This window comes from Salmo trutta, chromosome 6 (assembly GCF_901001165.1).
Source record: "Salmo trutta chromosome 6, fSalTru1.1, whole genome shotgun sequence".
Taxonomy (NCBI): domain Eukaryota; kingdom Metazoa; phylum Chordata; class Actinopteri; order Salmoniformes; family Salmonidae; genus Salmo; species Salmo trutta.
The window spans coordinates 31734008-31753390 of NC_042962.1; the positions used below are offsets into that span (position 1 = coordinate 31734008).

Sequence of the window (19383 nt, forward strand, 5' to 3'; positions counted from 1 at the left end):
GTGTGGGTGTGCTTTGCTGGTGACAATGTCTGATTTCTTTAGAATTCAAGGCATACTTAACCAGCACAGCTACCACAGCATTCTGCAGCAATACGCCATCCCATCTGGACGCTTAGTGGGCTCTTAGTGGGACTATCATTTGTTTTTCAACAGGACAATGACCCAACACACCTCTAGGCTGTGTAAGGGCTATTTGAAGGAGAGTGATGGAGTGCTGCATCAGATGACCTGGCCTCCACAATCACCTGACCTCAACCCAATTGAGATGGTTTGGGATAAGTTGGACGGCAGAGTGAAGGAAACGCAGTCAACAAGTGCTCAGCATATGTGGAAACTCCTTCAAGACTGTTGGAAAAGCATTCCAGGTGACGCTGGTTGAGAGAATGCTAAGAGTGTGCAAAGCTGTCAAGGCAAAGTGTGGCTACTTTGAAGAATCTCAAATAAATAAAAAAATATTTTGGTTACTACATGATTCCAAATGTGTTATTTCATATTTGTTATGTCTTCACTATTATTCTACAATGTAGAAAATAGTAAAAATAAAGTGAAACCCTTGAATGGGTAGGTGTGTCCAAATGTTTGACAGGGACACTCTACCACTTAAACAACACACAGTGTAACCCAGAGTGCTCAAAAAGCAGATGGACAGAATAATATAAATATGCCGCTCAGCTCAATGTATAATAGAAATGACAACATTGATTTGGATGAGGAACAAAACACCTATTTATTGCCCCCATTCTAAATGTAATCCAAATTGTAAGTACAGTAACGGCTAAGTACAGGAAATCAGGGGAAAAACTACACCTTAAGCAAAATAGCAATTTCTTACCACAAAAAAGGACAGAAGTAATTCACACTAATATGTCATTGAAATCTATCTTCAATGTTCAACCATTTTTTACATGACACATCTACCTCCTTTATCTATCCAATGGTAGTCTCTGATTAGTAAACCAATTAGGTTTTATGATAATTGTCTAAATAGCTCTAACATAAAACACTACAATCAAAACGGAACAACATTTAAAAAAATGATTTTGCCGATTGCATAAATCTCTATGAGGTGCAGTGTAAAAAAATCTTTATTGAGATCAAAATGGAGTGCGCCATTCCTCCCAGTGTCTTTGCTTATTAAAAAGAGCAGTATGAGAGACTTGTGCTCACTCAAGCTTCCACTGCAAGCAACCTGAACCAAGGCTAAGCCCCCTCTTGAACCCATTCAAATGCTTTTCGAATGGGTTCAAGAGGTGGTGGGGCTGTTTTCTAGTGCAACAAAACAAATAATGCATCTTGATTTAGTGAGACAAAAAGACTAGGCGCGACTTTGGTGAAATATGAATAGAAAATAAATAAGGCCAATATCAAAATAGGGTGGTGAAGCTTCTTCTTTCAGGTACATTTTTGTATGAGAATCAAACATCAAAACAAGTGATAGTAGGAGGTAGGCCTAATAGTAAACTAATACTAACCAAGTGCCGAGTCTGCCATTTTGTTGTTTCTCAAATTAATGAGTGGGCCTTTATCAGTACCAACTCAGTGGCCTTGTGGTTAGTGTCTGCCATGAGATTAGAAGGTTGGGAGTTTGATCCCTGGCCAAGTCATACCAAAGACAATAATAATGGGACCCGATGCATCACTGCTTGGCACTTAACTTTGCATTCAGTGGGTTAGTAAACTAGCACATGCTGCCAACAGACTTTGAAACCACTGTTGAGCCTGCAAGGCCAAGCGTTTGCAACTTTATATTAACATTTAAGTAAGTGCATGGAATGTTTAGCACAATAGATGTGACAAATATTGGATTGTATAAATAAGACAAAATGCACTGTTAAGAACAACCAGGGAGGTAAATCCAACTACTCCCATATGAGGTTGTTATTTCAGTATTTGAAAGAAAACAAACCAAAAAACAAAGTGGCATTATTAGAGGTATACACGTCACTTCATGGAGTACAGAGTCAAAACAAAATTATACCTGACCAATCAGAATCCACACTTCAAGATTGTTTTGATCACGCGGACTGGGATATGTTCCGGGTAGCCTACGAGAATAACATTGACAAATACACTGATACAGTGACTGAGTTCATCTGGAAGTGAATAGGAGATGTTGTACCCTCTGTGATTATTAAAACCTCCCCGAAGCAGAAAACATGGATAGATGGCAGCATTCGAATAAAACTGAAATCGTGAACCACTGCATTTAACACACGAGACGTATGTGGCAGGGTCAATCATGGACTACAAAGGGAAAACCAGCCACGTCGTGGACACTGACGTCTTGCTTCCAGACAAGCTTAACACACATTGCCACCAATCTCCGTGGCCGACGTGAGTAAGTCATTTAAGCATGTTAACCCTTGTAAGGCTGCCGGCCCATACGACATCCCTAGCCGTGTCCTCAGAGCATGTGCAGACCAGCTGGCTGAAGTTTTTACGGACATATTCAATCTCTCCCTATCCCAGTCTGCTGTCCCCACATGCTTCAAGATGGCCACCATTGTTCCTGTACCCAAGAAAGCTAAGGTAACTGAACAAAATTACATAGCACTCACTTCTGTCATCATGAAGTGCTTTGAGAGACTAGTCAAGGATCATACCATCTCTACCTTACCCGCCACCCTAGACCCACCTCAATTTGCTTGCCGCCCCAATAGATCCACAGACAATCCAATCACCATCGCACTGCACACTGCCCTATCTTATCTGGAGAAGAGGAATACCTATGTAAGAATGCTGTTCATTGACTATAGCTCAGCATTCAACACCATAACACCTCTAAGCTCATCAGCTTGAGGCTCTGGGTCTGAACCCCGCCCTGTGCAACTGGGTCCTGGACTTCCTGACGGGCCACCCCTAGGTGGTGAAGTTAGGACGTGACAAGGTGTTGTTTCCTGACCATAGAAAGCTTTTATTTTCTATGGTAGAGTAGGTCAGGGCGTGACAGGTTTTTTTTCTAGTTGTTATTTTCTATGTGGGGTTCTAGTTTCGTTTTTTCTGTTTAGGTGATTGGTGTGTTTCCCAATTGGAGGCAGCTGATGATTGTTGTCTAACTGGGGATCATACTTAAGTAGCTTGTTTTTCACTGGGGTGTTATGGGATATTGTTTATGTATAGTTGTATTATAGTCACGGTTCATCTATTCTTTATTTATTTTGTATTTTGCATTACGTTTCACTTTATAATAAATTATGTGGAACGCTACTCACGCTGCGCCTTGGTCCGATCATTTTTATGACGAACGTGACAGAATATCGCATCTGACCAGGACCAAGCAGCGTGACCAGGTGAAGGAGTCCTGGACTTGGGAGGAGATTCTGGATGGGAAGGGATCCTGGACTTGGGAAGAAATCATGGCAGGACAGGACCGCCTTCCATGGCGGGAGACGCAAGCGGTGAAGGAAGGACATCGATGACGACAGGGTTCGTGGCCACGACACAAGCCCAAGAAGCTCACCCAAAATGTTTTTGGGGGAGGGCACATGGGTTGGTCGGCGAGGCCGAGGGGCGAGTCAGAGCGAAGAGGAATATTGGGGTGAGTCAGAGTCTGTTGAGGAGTTATTGGATAAATTGGAGGAGAGTGAAGAGAGAGAGCTGTTGGTTTGGCGTAGTATGCACGGCATTCACCCTGAAGAGCGTGTTAGTAGTCCAATGCCACCTGTGTCAGTTTCCCGTACTCGTCCTGAGAAGTGTGTTAAAGTTCCGGTACCATTGAGGCCGGCTATACACACCAGGTCTCCAGTGCGCCTTCACAGCCCAGTACGTCCTGTGTCACCTCCTCGTACTCTCCCTGACGTTCGTGTCCCTAGTCCGGTGCCTGCTCCTCGCACTCGCCCTAAAGTGCGTGTTCCCAGTCAGGTATGTCCTGTGCCGCCTCCTCGCACTCTCCCTGAGGTGCGTGTTTCCAGTCCAGTGCCACCTGTACCGGTATCACGCATCAGGCCTCTAGTGCGCCTCCCTAGTCTAGTACGTCCTGTGCCTGCTCCTCGCACTCGCCCTGACGTGCGTGTCACCAGTCCAGTGCTACCTGTATCGGCCTCACGCATCAGGCCTCCAGCGCACTTTCACAGTCCAGGATATCCTGCGCCAGCTCTACGCACTGTGTAGCCAGTACGCCTTCACAGCCCAGTGTGTCCTGTGCCAGCGCCCCGCACTTGCCGGGCTAAAGTGAGCATCCAGCCAGGACGGGTTGTGCCAGCTAGCTCTACGCTCCAGATTTCCAGTGCGCCTCCACGGTCCAGTATATCCAGTTCCGGTTCTATGCACCAGGTCTCCAGTGTGCCTCCACAGCCCAGTGCGTCCTGTGCCTGCTCCTCGCACTCGCCCTGAAGTGCGTGTCACCAGTTTGGCACCACCTGTGCCGGCTCCACGCACTAGGTCTTCAGTGCACATTCCCAGTCCAGTACGTCCTGTGCCTCCTCCTCGCACTCTTCCTGAAGTGCGTTTCCTCAGTCAGGTACGTCCTGTGCCTGCTCCCCGCACTCGCCCTGAAGTGTGTGTCACCAGTTTGGCACCACCTGCGCGCCTGCCCAGTCCGGTGACAGTCCAGAGCCTCCTGAGAGGGCCGGCGGTCCAGAACCTCCGCCGGCGGATTTACAGGATGAGAGGGTTCGTCGTCGCGCACCAGAGCCGCTTCCTATGCAGGCGGATAAGCAGGATGAGAGGGTTCTTCGTCCCGCACCAGAGCCGCCTCTTATGCTGGCGGAACCACAGGAGGAGAGGGTTCTTCGTCCTGCACCAGAGCCGCCACCGACACTAGACACCCACCCTAACCATCCCTTTTTTTTTGTTTCAGGTTTTGCGTTCGGAGTCCACAACTTTGGGGGGAGGGGGGGGGTACTGTCACATCCTGACCATAGAAAGCTTTTATTTTCTATGGTAGAGTAGGTCAGGGCGTGAAAGAAAATAACTAGAAAAAAAACCCTGTTTAGGTGATTGGTGTGATTCCCAATTGGAGGCAGCTGGTGATAGTTGTCTCTAATTGGGGATCATACTTAAGTAGCTTGTTTTTCCACTGGGGGGTTATGGGATATTGTTTATGTATAGTTGTATTATAGTCACGGTTCGTCTATTCTTTATTTGTTTTGTATTTTGCTTTACGTTTCACTTTATAATAAATTATGTGGAACGCTACTCACGCTGCGCCTTGGTCCGATCATTTTTATGACGAACGTGACACACCTCTACTTCGCTGATCCTCAACACTGGGACCCCACAAGGGTGTGTGCTCAGCCCCCTCCTGTACTCCCTGTTCACCCATGACTCCGTGGCCACGCACGCATCCAACTCAAATCATCAAGTTTGCAAAAGACTCAACAGTAGTAGGCCTGATTACAAAAAATGACAAGACAGCCTACAGGGAGGAGGTGAGGGCCTGCAACCGCAGGGCTCTCCAGAGGATGGTGCGGTCTTCCCAGCGCATCACATGGGGAAACTACCTGCCCTCCAGGACACCTACAGCACCTGAAGTCACAAGGCCAAACAGATCAAAGTGCAACAACCACCCGAGCCACTGCCTGTTCACCCAGCTATCATCCAGAAGGCGAGGTCAGTACAGGTGCATCAAAGCTGGGACCGAGAGACTGAAAAACAGCTTCTATCTCAAGGCCATCAAACTGTTAAATAGCCATCACTAGCACATTCGAGGCTGCTACCCTATATAGCCAGAAGCATACCACCCTGCATCCCACTGCTGGCTTGCTTCTGAAGCTAAGCAGGGTTGGTCCTATTCAGTTCCTGGATGGGAGACCAGATGCTGCTGGAAGTGGTGTTGGAGGGCCAGTAGGAGGCACTCTTTCCTCTGGTCTAAAAAATATCCCAATGCCCTGTGTAGGGTGCCGTCTTTCAGCTGGGATGTTAAAATGGGTGTCCTGACTCTGAGGTCATTAAAGATCCCATTGCACTTATTGTAAGAGTAGGGGTGTTAACCCCGGTGTCCTGGCTAAATTCCCAATCTGGCCCTCATACCATCACAGCCACCTAATCATCCCCAGCTTACAATTGGCTCACTCATCCCCCTCCTCTCCCCTGAAAGTATTCCCCAGGTTGTTGCTGTAAATGCGAATGTGTTCTCAGTCAACTTACCTGGTAAAATACATGGACTTGAAATCCCTGGCCACTTTAATAATGTTTACATATTTTGCATTAGGTGTCTATGACATTGCTCAACCAAATATTTACAGTTGAAGATGGAGGTTTACATACACCTTAGCCAAATACATTTAAAGTCAGTTTCACAATTCCTGACATTTAATCCCACTCTTAGGTCAGTTAGGATCACCACTTTATTTTAAGAATGTGAAATGTCAGAATAATAGTAGAGAGAATGATTTATTTCAGCTTTCATTTCTTTCACATTCCCAGGGGGTCAGAAGTTGACATACCTCAATTAGTATTTGGTAGCATTGCCTTTAAATTGTGTCAAATGTTTTGTGTAACTACCACAAGCTTTCTACAATAAGTTGGGTGAATTCTGGCCCATTGCTCCTGACAGAGCTGGTGTAACTGAGTCAGGTTTGTAGGTCTCCTTGCTCGCACACGCTTTTCAGTTCCACAAATTTTCTATATGATTGAGGTCAGAGCTTTGTGATGGCCACTCCATTTCCTTGACTTTGTTGTCCTTAAGCAATTTTGCCACAACTTTGGAAGAATGCTTGGGGTTGTTGTCCATTTGGAAGAACCATTTCCGATCAAGCTTTAACTTCCTGACTGATGTCTTGAGATGTTGCTTCAATATATCCACATAATTGTCGTTCCTCATGATGCCATCTATTTTGTGAAGTGCACCAAAGCACCCACACAACATGATGCTGCCACCCCATGCTTCACGGTTGTGATGGTGTTCTTCGGCTTGCAAGTTCCCCCTTTTTCCTCCAAACATAACAATGGTCATTATGGCCAAACAGTTCCTTTTTTGTTTCATCAGACCAGAGGACATTTCTCAAAAGTACAATCTTTGTCCCCATGTGCAGTTGCAAACCGTAGTCTGGCTTTTTTTTATGGCAGTTTTGGAGCAGTGGCTTCTTCCTTGCTGAGCGGCTTTTCAGGTTATGTCGATATAGGACTCGTTTTACTGTGGATATAGATACTTTTGTACCCGTTTCCTCCAGCATCTTCACAAGGTCCTTTGCTGTTGTTCTGGGATTGATTTGCACTTTTCGCACCAAAGTACGTTCATCTCTAGGAGACAGAACACGTCTCCTTCCTGAGCAGCATGACAGCTGCGTGGTCCCGTGGTGTTTATACTTGCGTACTATTGTTTGTTCAGATGAACATGGTACCTTCAGGCATTTGGAAATTGCTCCCAAGGATGAACCAGACTTGTGGAGGTCTAAAATTCTTTTTCTGAGGTCTTGGCTGATTTATTTTGATTTTCCCATGATGTCAAGTGAAGAGGCACTAAGTTTGAAGGTAGGCCTTGAAATACATCCACAGGTACACCTCCAATTGACTTACATTATGTCAATTAACCTATCAGAAGCTTCTAAAACCATGATATCATTTTCTGGAATTTTCCAAGCTGTTTAAAGGCACAGTCAACTTAGTGCAATTTGTGGAGTGGTTGAAAAACTAGTTTCAATGACTCCAACTTCAGTGTATGTAAACTTCCGACTTCAACTGTATATATTGTTAACTCCATTCTTTAGATTTGTGTGTATTGTTGTGAAATTGTTAGATATTACTGCATTGTTGGAGGTAGAAACACAAGCATTTCGCTACACCTGCAATAACATCTGCTAAACACATGTGACCAATACATTTATTTCATTTGGTATGAATGATGGTCGCATGAACAGGGTCCAAACAGGAATAGATTAATGAATGCACTAAGTGGTGAAGAATGAATTGGCTTAAGTGAAAGGAGAAACATAAGTTAGGACAATGTTCAAATTGTGATGTTGTTGAACTCCCTGAGCCACATTGCCACAGCTAACATTGTTTCAAACAAATCCAAAACGGATATTATTGCAGTGCACAATAACGAAAATGTGGATTGAGCAGGGCCCTCTGCTCTACTGAAAAGTAATGGTGGTTAGAATCCAACTGGGAGTGACAGTTGAAACCAGCTTGGGGGCAGTTTGGTTTAGTGGCATGACACGTCATAAACTTCAGTTGGGTTCCTAACCACATTATCTACTTCAATAACAGAATCTACTGTAAATCACACTAAATAGCTTGTTGTGTCCTGTTTGGAAGGCTGGTGAGCTCATTCTTCAAATCTCCTCATAAACACTTTCTACCAGCCAAACTACTGAGCAATTTTCACTGAGGGGTTATCAAATTCAACAATTAAAAACGTTCTTCCACAGTAGGTATCAAATAATTGAAATTGTAGAAATGTGAAGAAAAAAAATTCACACCTGATTTTACCTCCGAAAATTAAATGTTAACATTTTGGTCTGAGACCAAGACCGGTCCTCCAGTGTCTAATGCGCTTGGAAAGTGGAGAACTCATAAAACGTAAAAAATGTACGATTTGGAGACACCGTCGCTCTAGCTAGCACTGATATTTGCAGTGGCTAATTAATGCTAAATAAGTGAATTGTTTAGCCTTACAATTAGCTAACATGCTTAGCTAGCTAGCTAAAATTGTTTACAATTAGTTAGCAATCGCCTCTACACTCTTTTGCTTGGTACTGTAGCGCTGCCGTATCAATTATAAAAATGACGGGTGTATCCAGTTGTGTTGACATTTTACCATTGTGTCACAAGGCCATGCATATCCATTTTCTATGCGTATTGGAAACCTTTGCAACCGATCAAGCCACCGGTCTCAAAAACACAGGTAAAGCTACTGTATCAGACTGAAGGCAATAAATTAAGGAAACCTGGTTAGGTGGAAAGCACGCTAGTTGCACTGCACCTGATATGGAACGATGCTCTCATGGGCTGTTCCCCATCTCCTGGCTTCCTTCCCAGCATTTAGGTAATTTGCAGCAATGTGTGTGAGACAAGCCACCTGAGAGAGCGAGAGAGAGAGAGAGGGAGCAAGAGAGCAAGAGAAGGGGACAGTGAGAGCCGTGCTTTAAATCTATGACCTGTCAGCAAGCTGATTATACCTCGCTGCTTAGTGAGTCCAGTTAACTTTAAACTTTCACAGCACTTTGTTGTGAAAACAAGCAACAGCTCCACCACGTCTTGCAACATGCTTCACCTCTATTTTTCCTTATCGATTTATCATTCACTAAATAGCAACTGTCTATTGTCAGCTGATATATATTAGATGTTTAAGGTTTTAAGCACTAAGAGTAGCATTTCAATATCTCCTGTTGTGTCAATGGCAGACTCCCGGGGTGAGTTGACAATGCCCAGATGAAACCTCATATGAGAGGCTCTGCAGCGGAGACAACATTTAGCTATGTAAACACTGATGCTTTTAGAAGCTGTTGATGCAAATGTTTAAAGGAACATTCAGCGAGTTTGCCAAGATCAAAGCCCTGTAGTGATGATTTAACATCAGAAATGGGATGGAGGGTCTCCACACAGCATCTGCATTCTTCCTCTAAGCCCCATTCCAACTTCCACAGCAAGCCTGGCCTGGCACACAGCCAAGCATTGGGCATATCCATCTCCCAACAGCTTCTACATTCAGGTAATTGTCCACTGTTTGCACAATTTTGGAACATACTGTCTCTCTTCATGTTTAAATAACACCGGTCAACTTCTTGACTTCTATAGTTTGTTCTTTAACGGACTCTCAACAAAGTTAAACAATCACACCTGAAAGTGTGTAAACATCTGTGTAAATTGGTAATAATAGCAAGATTGATTATGACAATAGTGGATGCCATATGAATAGTATTGCATGACAATTCGATCCCGACTTCTAATTAAGAATGTCTCAAGTCAGTCTTTATACTGTGTCTTGTGTCGGGACTTCGTTCGGATGGGGGGTGGTCATTCATGCCAAGTACCGCAAGACTACTCCACAGGTCAAGAACCATGTAGCAATTCCAATGCCTATCATTTGCTCCACACTGCTTTTTGCAGAAGAATAAATTACTGTTAGCTTTCAGACATCCATGCCTTCAGCTCTGTTAATTTTCGACTTCTCTAAGCCATTCATTCTAACTCATATTTATTTGAGCTACTTGCCTGCCAGGAGCTATCCTTATTTAGATTGGAAGGGTATGAATTTCCCTGACAGAAACCACAAGCGGGCCATGATGACGATACCAAATAAAAAAATGGTCTAAAAGGGATTACTGAAGTCAAGTAGGTAAACTGGCAATGAGGACAATAGAAACAAGACTTTAAAAAGCTGAGCTTGTGTCCCTCTTTGTGCCTGCGCTCCATTCTGATAGGTCAGTCTTAGTCCTCCACTGGTTCCAATTTTGGGCCGATTCCACTATCCGCTTTTGTGGTTTGAGTCCTGTAATTGTCCCACAAAGTGTAAGCCATAAAGAGTTCACCCTCACTGGCTGAAACAGAAATGTGGTCCCAGAACAGCAGTCACTCTCCCCGCCACTTAGGCCTGTCAGGGAGATCGCACAAGAGCTCTTCCAGAGCCAACTGTCCCTCTGCATCCACATAGTTCAGCATCCTGCATGACATGTTCCTACTTAATCATGGAGTTGGATTATTAGATGCATTCATCTATAGAAATCAAAACATGGTTGGAGAACAATATCAAATAAGTCTCGGTTCTGTAACCTTAAGAATATGCTCAGATGTGTGTTCAAATGTTCCTTAGAATTAAATATCCATATTGTGAGCAGATTGTAGGCTGCATTGCCTTGGCACTGACATCTCCATATCATGAGAACTGTTTGCACTCAAAAGCCAATCCTGCAATCATGGTTACACATGTAATGTCTGTGTCTATATTCCAAACCATGATTGTAAAAAGCTCATCCTTACATTAACCTCAGAGTATTAACAGATGTTATTTCAAAAGGATTTGTTTCTGAGTTTAAAGAACCACTTAATATTGTGACAAACAGTGGTAAACTGGTTGCAATGACATCATGCTCAGGTTGAACAATGGTTGCATAATTTTGTTTGTATTTTTAGGCAAACGTCTTCTTCTCAACCACAAAATCAGTTAACAACCAGAAAAATCACATAATTAAAATATGTTATATGCCAAATTTAACCCGCTGGTTAATATGCACCAAACTCTGATATTGAAATGAGAAACTTCTGCAATTGGCTTTGGAAATATACTATATGTAAATGCAAGAGTTATATAATACATATATATTAAAAGGAGCAATAAGTAATATTTCAGCCATAACTTAAATGTCATTTTTTTAAGACACTGCTTAGAACAACCTGAAATGTCTTAGTACTGCTTCTTAACTTCATATAATGATCCAAAACTGTATTGCTAACATTTTTGCTATCGAGAATGGGAACAAATCATAATATACAAAGTTGTACACAAAACAACAGTTGGACCGACTAGTTACAGAAAAGGTAATTTGCAGTATCATGCTGCGTTCTAAAACGTTCTCTCATGGATTTCTATTCCTTTGCTACTACTGGTATGTAATTGACAAATTGGCGCTACATGCAGGTGGAAATGTTACATGTATAACCTTTAACTCACTGTCAGCTAATGACCATATTGGATGTTCTACATCAGGCAACCCATCTCCACAGAAAAGACAAACTTCAAATGTGATAAAAAAAAGTTTAAAAATATGTTTGATAATTATGCATCTGGCAACCCTTTTAGCCAAAGTATTGGGAATAAAAGGTCATCAGGATTGGCCATCCCTTTATGCTCGTTTGTGTCCAGCCACCATCAAATTGCTCAGAGGTTAGATTACTGTGGCCACAAGACATCAGTAGGAATGCACACTTGGACATGGAGGGGAAACATATTTATCTCTGGCAGCCCAGGGGTCGACCACAGCAACCATGACCTAAAAGCCTCAGACGTGACTTTATGCATCGACCACAATCCACACACACACACACCACCCCAGATATCAGGCGACTGCCTTGTTTGATTAGTGGGTGCATTTAGAAATGAATGAAGGGTGGAGAAAAAAAAACTTCCAAGGAAGAATTCCCTACCCTTAACAAACAAACAATTGTATTATTGGAGCTACCTCCCAAAACCACATCCTTTGTGTGAATTTGTATCATCCAAGGACACAGAGTCTGATCGGTTATTTCTGCAACATGGTCTGATACAATATGAAGGCTCACGAGTGAGAATGGGCAATACAAGTCAACTCTCTCACATAGATTCTTGGAAATATTCAAAGCCCCTATTGAACAAAATTCAAATTGCAGGATTCAACAAATCAGAGTCAAAATTGTCTTCAGCAGGAAGAAATTGTTTAAATCTAAATGCAGCTTTGAAAGTTGAAATGTAATAGTTCAAAACTAAATATTTTTCAATAATAGCGCATTTTTATTTATTTATAAAACAATACCATCCATTTTAATTACCTGTTATGCAGATGAGGCATACTGCAGTTTTTATACTGTGGGTAGTTAGCCAATTTATGATTCTATGACATCTGATTGCCCTCCCTAGCGCACATAAATGAACTTAATCTGATACCTGCCTTTGATGCGTATGTACCTCCACATCTTGTACCTCAGAAGTGTATTATGTGGAAAACCTACCATTGATGTAGAGATGTACAGGGCCTTCAGAAAGTATTCACACCCCTTCACTTACTCCACATTGTTGTTATAGCCTGAATTCAAAATGGATTAAATGTATACTTTTATTTTTTTTTCACCCATCGACACACAATACCCCATAATGACAAAGTGAATGTTTTTATATATTTTTTTGCAAATGTATTGAAAATGAAATACAGAAATATCTAATTTACATAAGTAAATCACACATAAGTACATCTCAATACATGTTAGCAGTGATTACAGAAGTCTTTCTGGGTAAGTCTAAGCTGTACACATCTGGATTGTACAATATTTGCACATTATTATTTTAAATAATTCTTCAAGCTCTGTCAAGTTGTTGTAGACAGCCATTTTAAAGTATTGCCATAGATTCAAGCCAATTTAAGTCAAAACTGTAACTAAGCCACTCAGGAACATTCAATGTCATCTTGCTAAGCAAATCCAGTCTAGATTTGGCTTTTTTTTTTAGGTTACTGTCCTGCTGAAAGGTGAATGTCTCCCAGTGTCTATTGGAAAGCAGACAACAAGGTTTTCCTCTACAATTTTGCCTGTGCTTAGCTCTATTCCGTTTCTTTTCACCCCCCAAAAAAACTCCCTAGTGCTTGCCGATGACAAGCATACCCATAACATGATGCAGCCACCACCATGCTAGAAAATATTAAGAGTGGTACTCAGAGTGTTGTGTTTTCCCCAAACATAACGCTTTGTATTCAGGCCTCAAAGTCAATTTCTTTTGCCACAGTTTTTGCACTTTTACTTTAGTGCCTTGTTTCAAAACATGATGCATCTTTTGTAATATTTTTATTATGTACAGGCTTCCTTTTCACTGTCATTTAGGTTAGTATTGTGGAGTAACTACAATGTTGATACATCCTCAGTTTTACCACAGCCATTCAACTCTAACTGGTCTCATGGCGAAATCCATGAGCGGTTTCCTTCCTCTCTGGAAACGGAGTTAGGAAGCTGGCCTGTACCTTTGTAGTGTCTAGGTGTATTGATACAGCATCCAAAGTGTAATTAATAACTTCACCATGCTCAAAGGGATATTCAATGTATTTTATTTTTACCCATTGGCGAACATTGGAAAACCTCCCTGGTCTTTATGGTTGAATCTGTGTTTGAAATTCACTGCTTGACTGAGGGACCTTTAGGTTAATCGTATGTGTGCGGTACAGAGACGAAGTAGTCATTCTAAAATAATGTTAAACACTTTATTGAACAGAGATTGAGTCCATGCAACTTATTATGCGACTTGTTAAGCAAATGTTTACAGCTGAACTTATTTAGGCTTGCCATAACAAAGGGGTTGAATACTTATTGACTCAAGACATTTCAGAGAGTTTCATGTTTAATTAATTTGTAAAATTTCTAAAAGCATAATTCCACTTTGACATTATGGGGTATTGCGTGTAGGCCAATGACAAAATCTCAATTTAATCTGCTTTTAATCCATTCCAGCCTGTAACACAACAAAATGTAGAACAAGTAAAGGGGTGTGAATACTTTGAAGGCATTGTATGACTTAACAGTCCCTGGCCAAGTGATGTATGGCACAGAACAAGGACATCAGATCTGCTGTGAGAAAGGGGTGAATTAGGGTTAGTTCCCTAAGGACTCCTTAAATTTGTTTATTTTGGTTCAATCCACCCGCAATCTGCAGAAAACAGCCTCGCAAATGTTTTTTGAGCTTTACCATTCCCTCGACCTGCCACGATAAGACAATAGAAAAGGTTACACTGGAATGTTTCAGGCGTTGGTGGGAGGAAAATATATATTTTTCACAAAGATGATACGATGTGCTTTCGTACTGTTCCAGGAGGACATTTATTTGTAAGGGCTTCAGTAAATCTCAAATGTCCTCTCTGCCTAGTAGTGCAAGTGACACCTCTCACATTTGAAGGATGGGGATCCTTAACTTCAGTGGGGCCTCCAGGGTACAGCAACCACAGCCATCAAAATGTGTAAAGACTGCTACAAAACCAATATCTACCGATACCCTGCAGCAATGTCAAGACAGTTGAATAATTAGTTCACTGATTGCCTGTGAGTTAAGCCTACATTTAATCGATCCATCTTGTGAAATTTTAAAAAGCACCAAGTTCTTTTTAAACAAGGCCTGCTTCTTAGACCGATTACTCTGCATGCCTTATCAATGTCCCCGAGTGGAGCTTTATTGTCACATGGGTCCCATGTTACGATGTGAGAGAAACGAGAGCACGACATAAACCATTCTCCTAAAGCAACAGTGTCATCCCTCAGATTAATACGCAGACAAGGAGCCTAACATGATCCAGCTTTGAACTCATCCTGTCTGAGAGATCACGGCAACATGCTGTCAGGAGAGACACAAGTGCCGGGCCGACATGTAAACGCGGACGTTCTTCACACTCCATTGATTCAAATGGAATTACGTTCTTGGCGCCGGAACGGTCTGGTCTCCGCTCTCAACAGGAGACAGAATCTCTATTGATAGTCACTGAATCAGGTCTAGTGTATGCTGAGTGTTTTCAGATCTCAGGCATTGTGGCGACTGGGTCTAACGGGCAGTCATCCTAACAGCAAAACCAAAGTTTTGCTCAGAAACTATAGGACCAGAAAGCTTGTGGACACTAATAATACAGTGGAACAAAGGTTGCGCATGGCCAAATCTTACTGTGTAGCTGCAAAAGAGCTGACTGTGGGGAAAAACAAACCATGGATTTTGTATAAAAATATTATGGATTTATTTACTACAAAAAATACATCATAGCACATTTCCTAACTGAACAGTTATCAAACTAAAAGTTAAAAGCACCAACACATTATTTTTAATTTTTACATTGTAATTACAGAAAATGTCCATAACATTATTTCACTAACAGTGGAATGACAGTGTTTTACAGTAGTACTTATCCGGCATTGTTGTGGATAGCTGTGATATTCGCCTATTAATTTCTCCCGCCAGAGCAGCATCGGTTGTAAAACTGAGAAAGCGTTCTGACTTTGTGGCTGTGTTATCTAGTGGAAATAGCTCATTTCCTGGTAGTTAAAAAATCTACACAGTTCGCTCAATTTCAGTATGTGAGAAAACAAGCACTGAATAGCGTAGGTACCATCAAAATCACTATGTGTAGCAACTTTGAGGACATCCGACACAGTTCAGCAAATAGAAAGTGTTAGGTCAGACAAGATGAAGCCGGAGGGAATGGCTGCCGTTTCATGGGCTTTTAACCAACCGTGCTATTTTGTTTGTTTTTTCACATTGTTTCTAACTTATTATGTACATAATGTTACTGCTACTGTCTCTTAGTACCGAAAAGAGCTTCTGGACATCAGAACAGCGATTACACACCTTGAATTGGATGAAGAATTATTCTTTAATGAGTCGCCAAGAGGGATTTAACAACAGACACCCAAACAGGCCCTCATCCCCGTCATTCGCAGGAGAACGAGATGGAGGTTTCGCGGAAGGATATCGGGGTGCCTTGAGGATCCGGCGACGAGTAGCTAATCTGCCTTTGCCATCAGTACTATTGGCCAACGTACAATCGCTGAATAATAAAGTGGACGAAGTACAAGCACATATAGCCTACCAACAGGACATTAAAAACGGTAATATCTTGTGATTCACAGAGTCGTGCCTGAACGATGACATGAATAACATACAGCTGGCGGGTTATACACTATCGGCAGGATAGAACAGCTGGTGCACGATATCTAAGGAAGTCTCAAGGTTTTGCTTGCCTGAGGTAGAGTATCTCATGACAAGCTGTAGACCACACTATATACCTAGAGAGTTCTCATCTATATACTTCGTAGCGATCTATATACCACCACAAACCAATGCAGGCACGAACACCGCACTCAATGAGCTGTATATGACCATAAGCAAACAGGAAAACGCTCATCCAGAGGCACCGCTCCTAGTGGCCAGGGACTTGAATGCAGGGAAAATTAAATCTGTTTTACCTCATTTCTACAAGCATGTTAAATGTGCAACCAGAGGGAAAATAATTCTAAACCACCTTTACTCCACACACAGAGACACATACAAAGCTCTCCCTCGCCATCCATTTGGCAAATCTGACCATAATTCTATCCTCCTGATTCCTGCTTACAAGCAGGAAGCACCAGTGACTCGGTCAATAAAAAAAGTGGTCAGATGAAGCAGATGCTAAGCTCCAGGACTGTTTTGCTAGCACAGACTGGAATATGTTCCGGGATTCTTCCGATGGCATTGAGGAGTACACCACATCAGTCATTAGCTTCATCAATAAGTGCATCGATGACATCGTCCCCACAGTGACTGTACGTACATACCCCAACCAGAAGCCATGGATTACAGGCAACATCCGCACTGAGCTAAAGGGTAGAGCTGCCGCTTTCAAGGAGCAGGACTCTAACCAGGAAGCTTATAAGACATCCCGCTATGCCCTACAACAAACAATCATGCAGGCAAAGCTTCAATACAGGACTAAGATCAAATCGTACTATACCGGCTCTGATGCTCATCGGATGAGGCTGGGCTTGCAATCTATTACAGACTACAAAGGGAAACAGCCGGGAGCTGCCCAGTCTCACGAGCAAACCAAACGAGCTAAATCACTTCTATGCTCGCTTTGAGGCAAGTAACACTGAAACATGCATGAGAGCATCAGCTGTTCCGGACGACTGTGTGATAACGCGCTCTCCGCAGCCGATGTGAGTATGACCTTTAAACAGGTTAACATTCACAAGGCCGCAGAGCCAGATGGATTACCAGGATGTGTACTCCGAGCATGCGCTGACCAACTAGCAAGTGTCTTCACTGACATTTTCATCCTCTCCCTGTCTGAGTATGTAATACCAACATGTTTCAAGCAGACCACCATAGTCCCTGTGCCCAAGAACACTAAGGTAACCTGCCTAAATGACTACCGACCCATAGCACTCATGTCTGCAGCCATGAAGTGCTTTGAAAAGCTGGGCATGTCTAAACACCATTATCCCAGAAAAGCTAGACCCACTCCAATTTGTATACCGCCCCAACAGATCCACAGATGATGCAGTGTATTGCACTCTACACTGCCATTTCACAACTGGACAAAAAGGAACACCTATGTGAGAATGCTAATCATTGACTACAGCTCAGCGTTCAACACCATAGTGCCCTCAAAGCTCATCACTACGCTAAGGACCCTGTGACTAAACACATCCCTCTGCAACTGGATCCTGGACTTCCTGACGGGCCGCCCCCAGGTGGTAAGGGTAGGTAACAACACATCTGCCACACTGATCCTCAACACGGGGGCCCCTCAGGGGTGCGTGCTCAGTTCCCTCCTGTACTCCCTGTTCACTCATGACTACATGGCCAGGCACGACTCCAAACACCATCATTAAGTTTGCCAATGACACAACAGTAGTAGGCCTGATCACCGACAAAGACGAGACGGCCAATAGGGACGAAGTCAGAGACCTGACCGTGTAGGGTGCAAGGACAACAACCTCTCCCTCAAAGTGATCAAGACAAAGGAGATAATTGTGGACTACAGGAAAAGGAGCACCGAGCACACCCCCATTCTCATCAACAGGGCTGTAGTGGAGCAGGTTGCGCGCTTCAAGTTCCTTGGCGTCCACATCACCAACAAACTAACATGGTCCAAGCACAATAAGAGAGTCGTGAAGAGGGCACGACAAAACCTATTCTTCCTCAGGAGACTGAAAAGATGTCATGAGTCCTCAGATCCTCAAAAAAAAAAAAATCTACAGCTGCGCCATCGAGAACATCCTGACGCGTTGCATCACTGCCTGGTATGGCAACTGCTCGGCCTCCGACTGCAAGGCACTACAGAGGGTAATGTGTACAGCCCAGTACATCACTGGGGCCAAGCTTCCTGCCATCTAGGACCTCTATACCAGTCAGTGTCAGAAGAAGGCCCTAAACATTTTTTGGCAAAGACTCCAGCCAGCCTAGTCATAGACTGTTCTCTCTGCTACCACACGGCAAGCGGTACCGGAGCGCCAAGTCTAGGTCCAAGAGGCTTCTAAACAGCCTCTTCCCCCAAGCCATAAGACTCCTGAACATCTAATCAAATGGCTACCCAGACTATTTGCATTGCCCCCCCTTCTAGCTGCTGCTACTCTGTTATTATCTATGCAGTCACTTTAATAACTCTACCTACAGTACATATTACCTCAACTAACCGGTGCCCCCGCACATTGACTCCGTCCTAGTACCCCCTGTATATAGCCTCGCTATTGTCATTTTACTGCTGCTCTTTAATTATGTTACTTTTATTTCAAATATTTTTGGTATTTTTCTTAACTGCATTGTTGGCTAAGGGCTTGTAAGTAAGAATTTCACTGTAAGGTCAAAACCTGTTGTATTCGGCACATGTGACAAATTGATTTGATCTCTTAAACATCCAATGAAATAAAACAGCATGTGGTCAGACAGCAAAAACATAAGATTTGCTTACACAGTCATTGAGAGATTATTTATACATGTTCCCAAGTATCGCTTTCTTATTGGTCTTGTAGCTCAAATTATATGCTTAGCGGGAATGGATTCATTCCACCAAGAGCAAAGGAGGGGTATGTTTCATGTTCAACAACTCATGGTGTGATTGTAGTATTGTAAAAACCCTTAAGGACTTTCTGTTCTCCCGACCTGGAATACATCACGATCAAATGCTGACCACATTATCTCACGAGAGAATTCACATCAGTTTGTATCACGGCTGTCTACACACTTTACACATTGTTACATTACAGCCTTATTCTAAAATAGATATATTTTTTAATTCATCATTC

The 19383-nt window shown here is 42.9% G+C and overlaps 1 protein-coding gene across 2 annotated transcripts in view; it reads right to left on the bottom strand.

Annotated features, from left to right (window-relative positions):
• LOC115195861 (succinate--hydroxymethylglutarate CoA-transferase) overlaps nucleotides 1-19383 on the bottom strand; it is a 205227-nt gene that overhangs the window by 154085 nt on the left and 31759 nt on the right. The window contains exon 9 of one of the 2 annotated variants that reach the window (XM_029756178.1): nucleotides 8867-8962. The exons of the other annotated variant lie outside the window; for it this stretch is intronic. Within the exon in view, the coding sequence (XP_029612038.1) occupies nucleotides 8867-8962 (96 nt within the window). The remainder of the gene's footprint in view (nucleotides 1-8866; nucleotides 8963-19383) is intronic. 2 annotated transcript variants of the gene reach the window in all.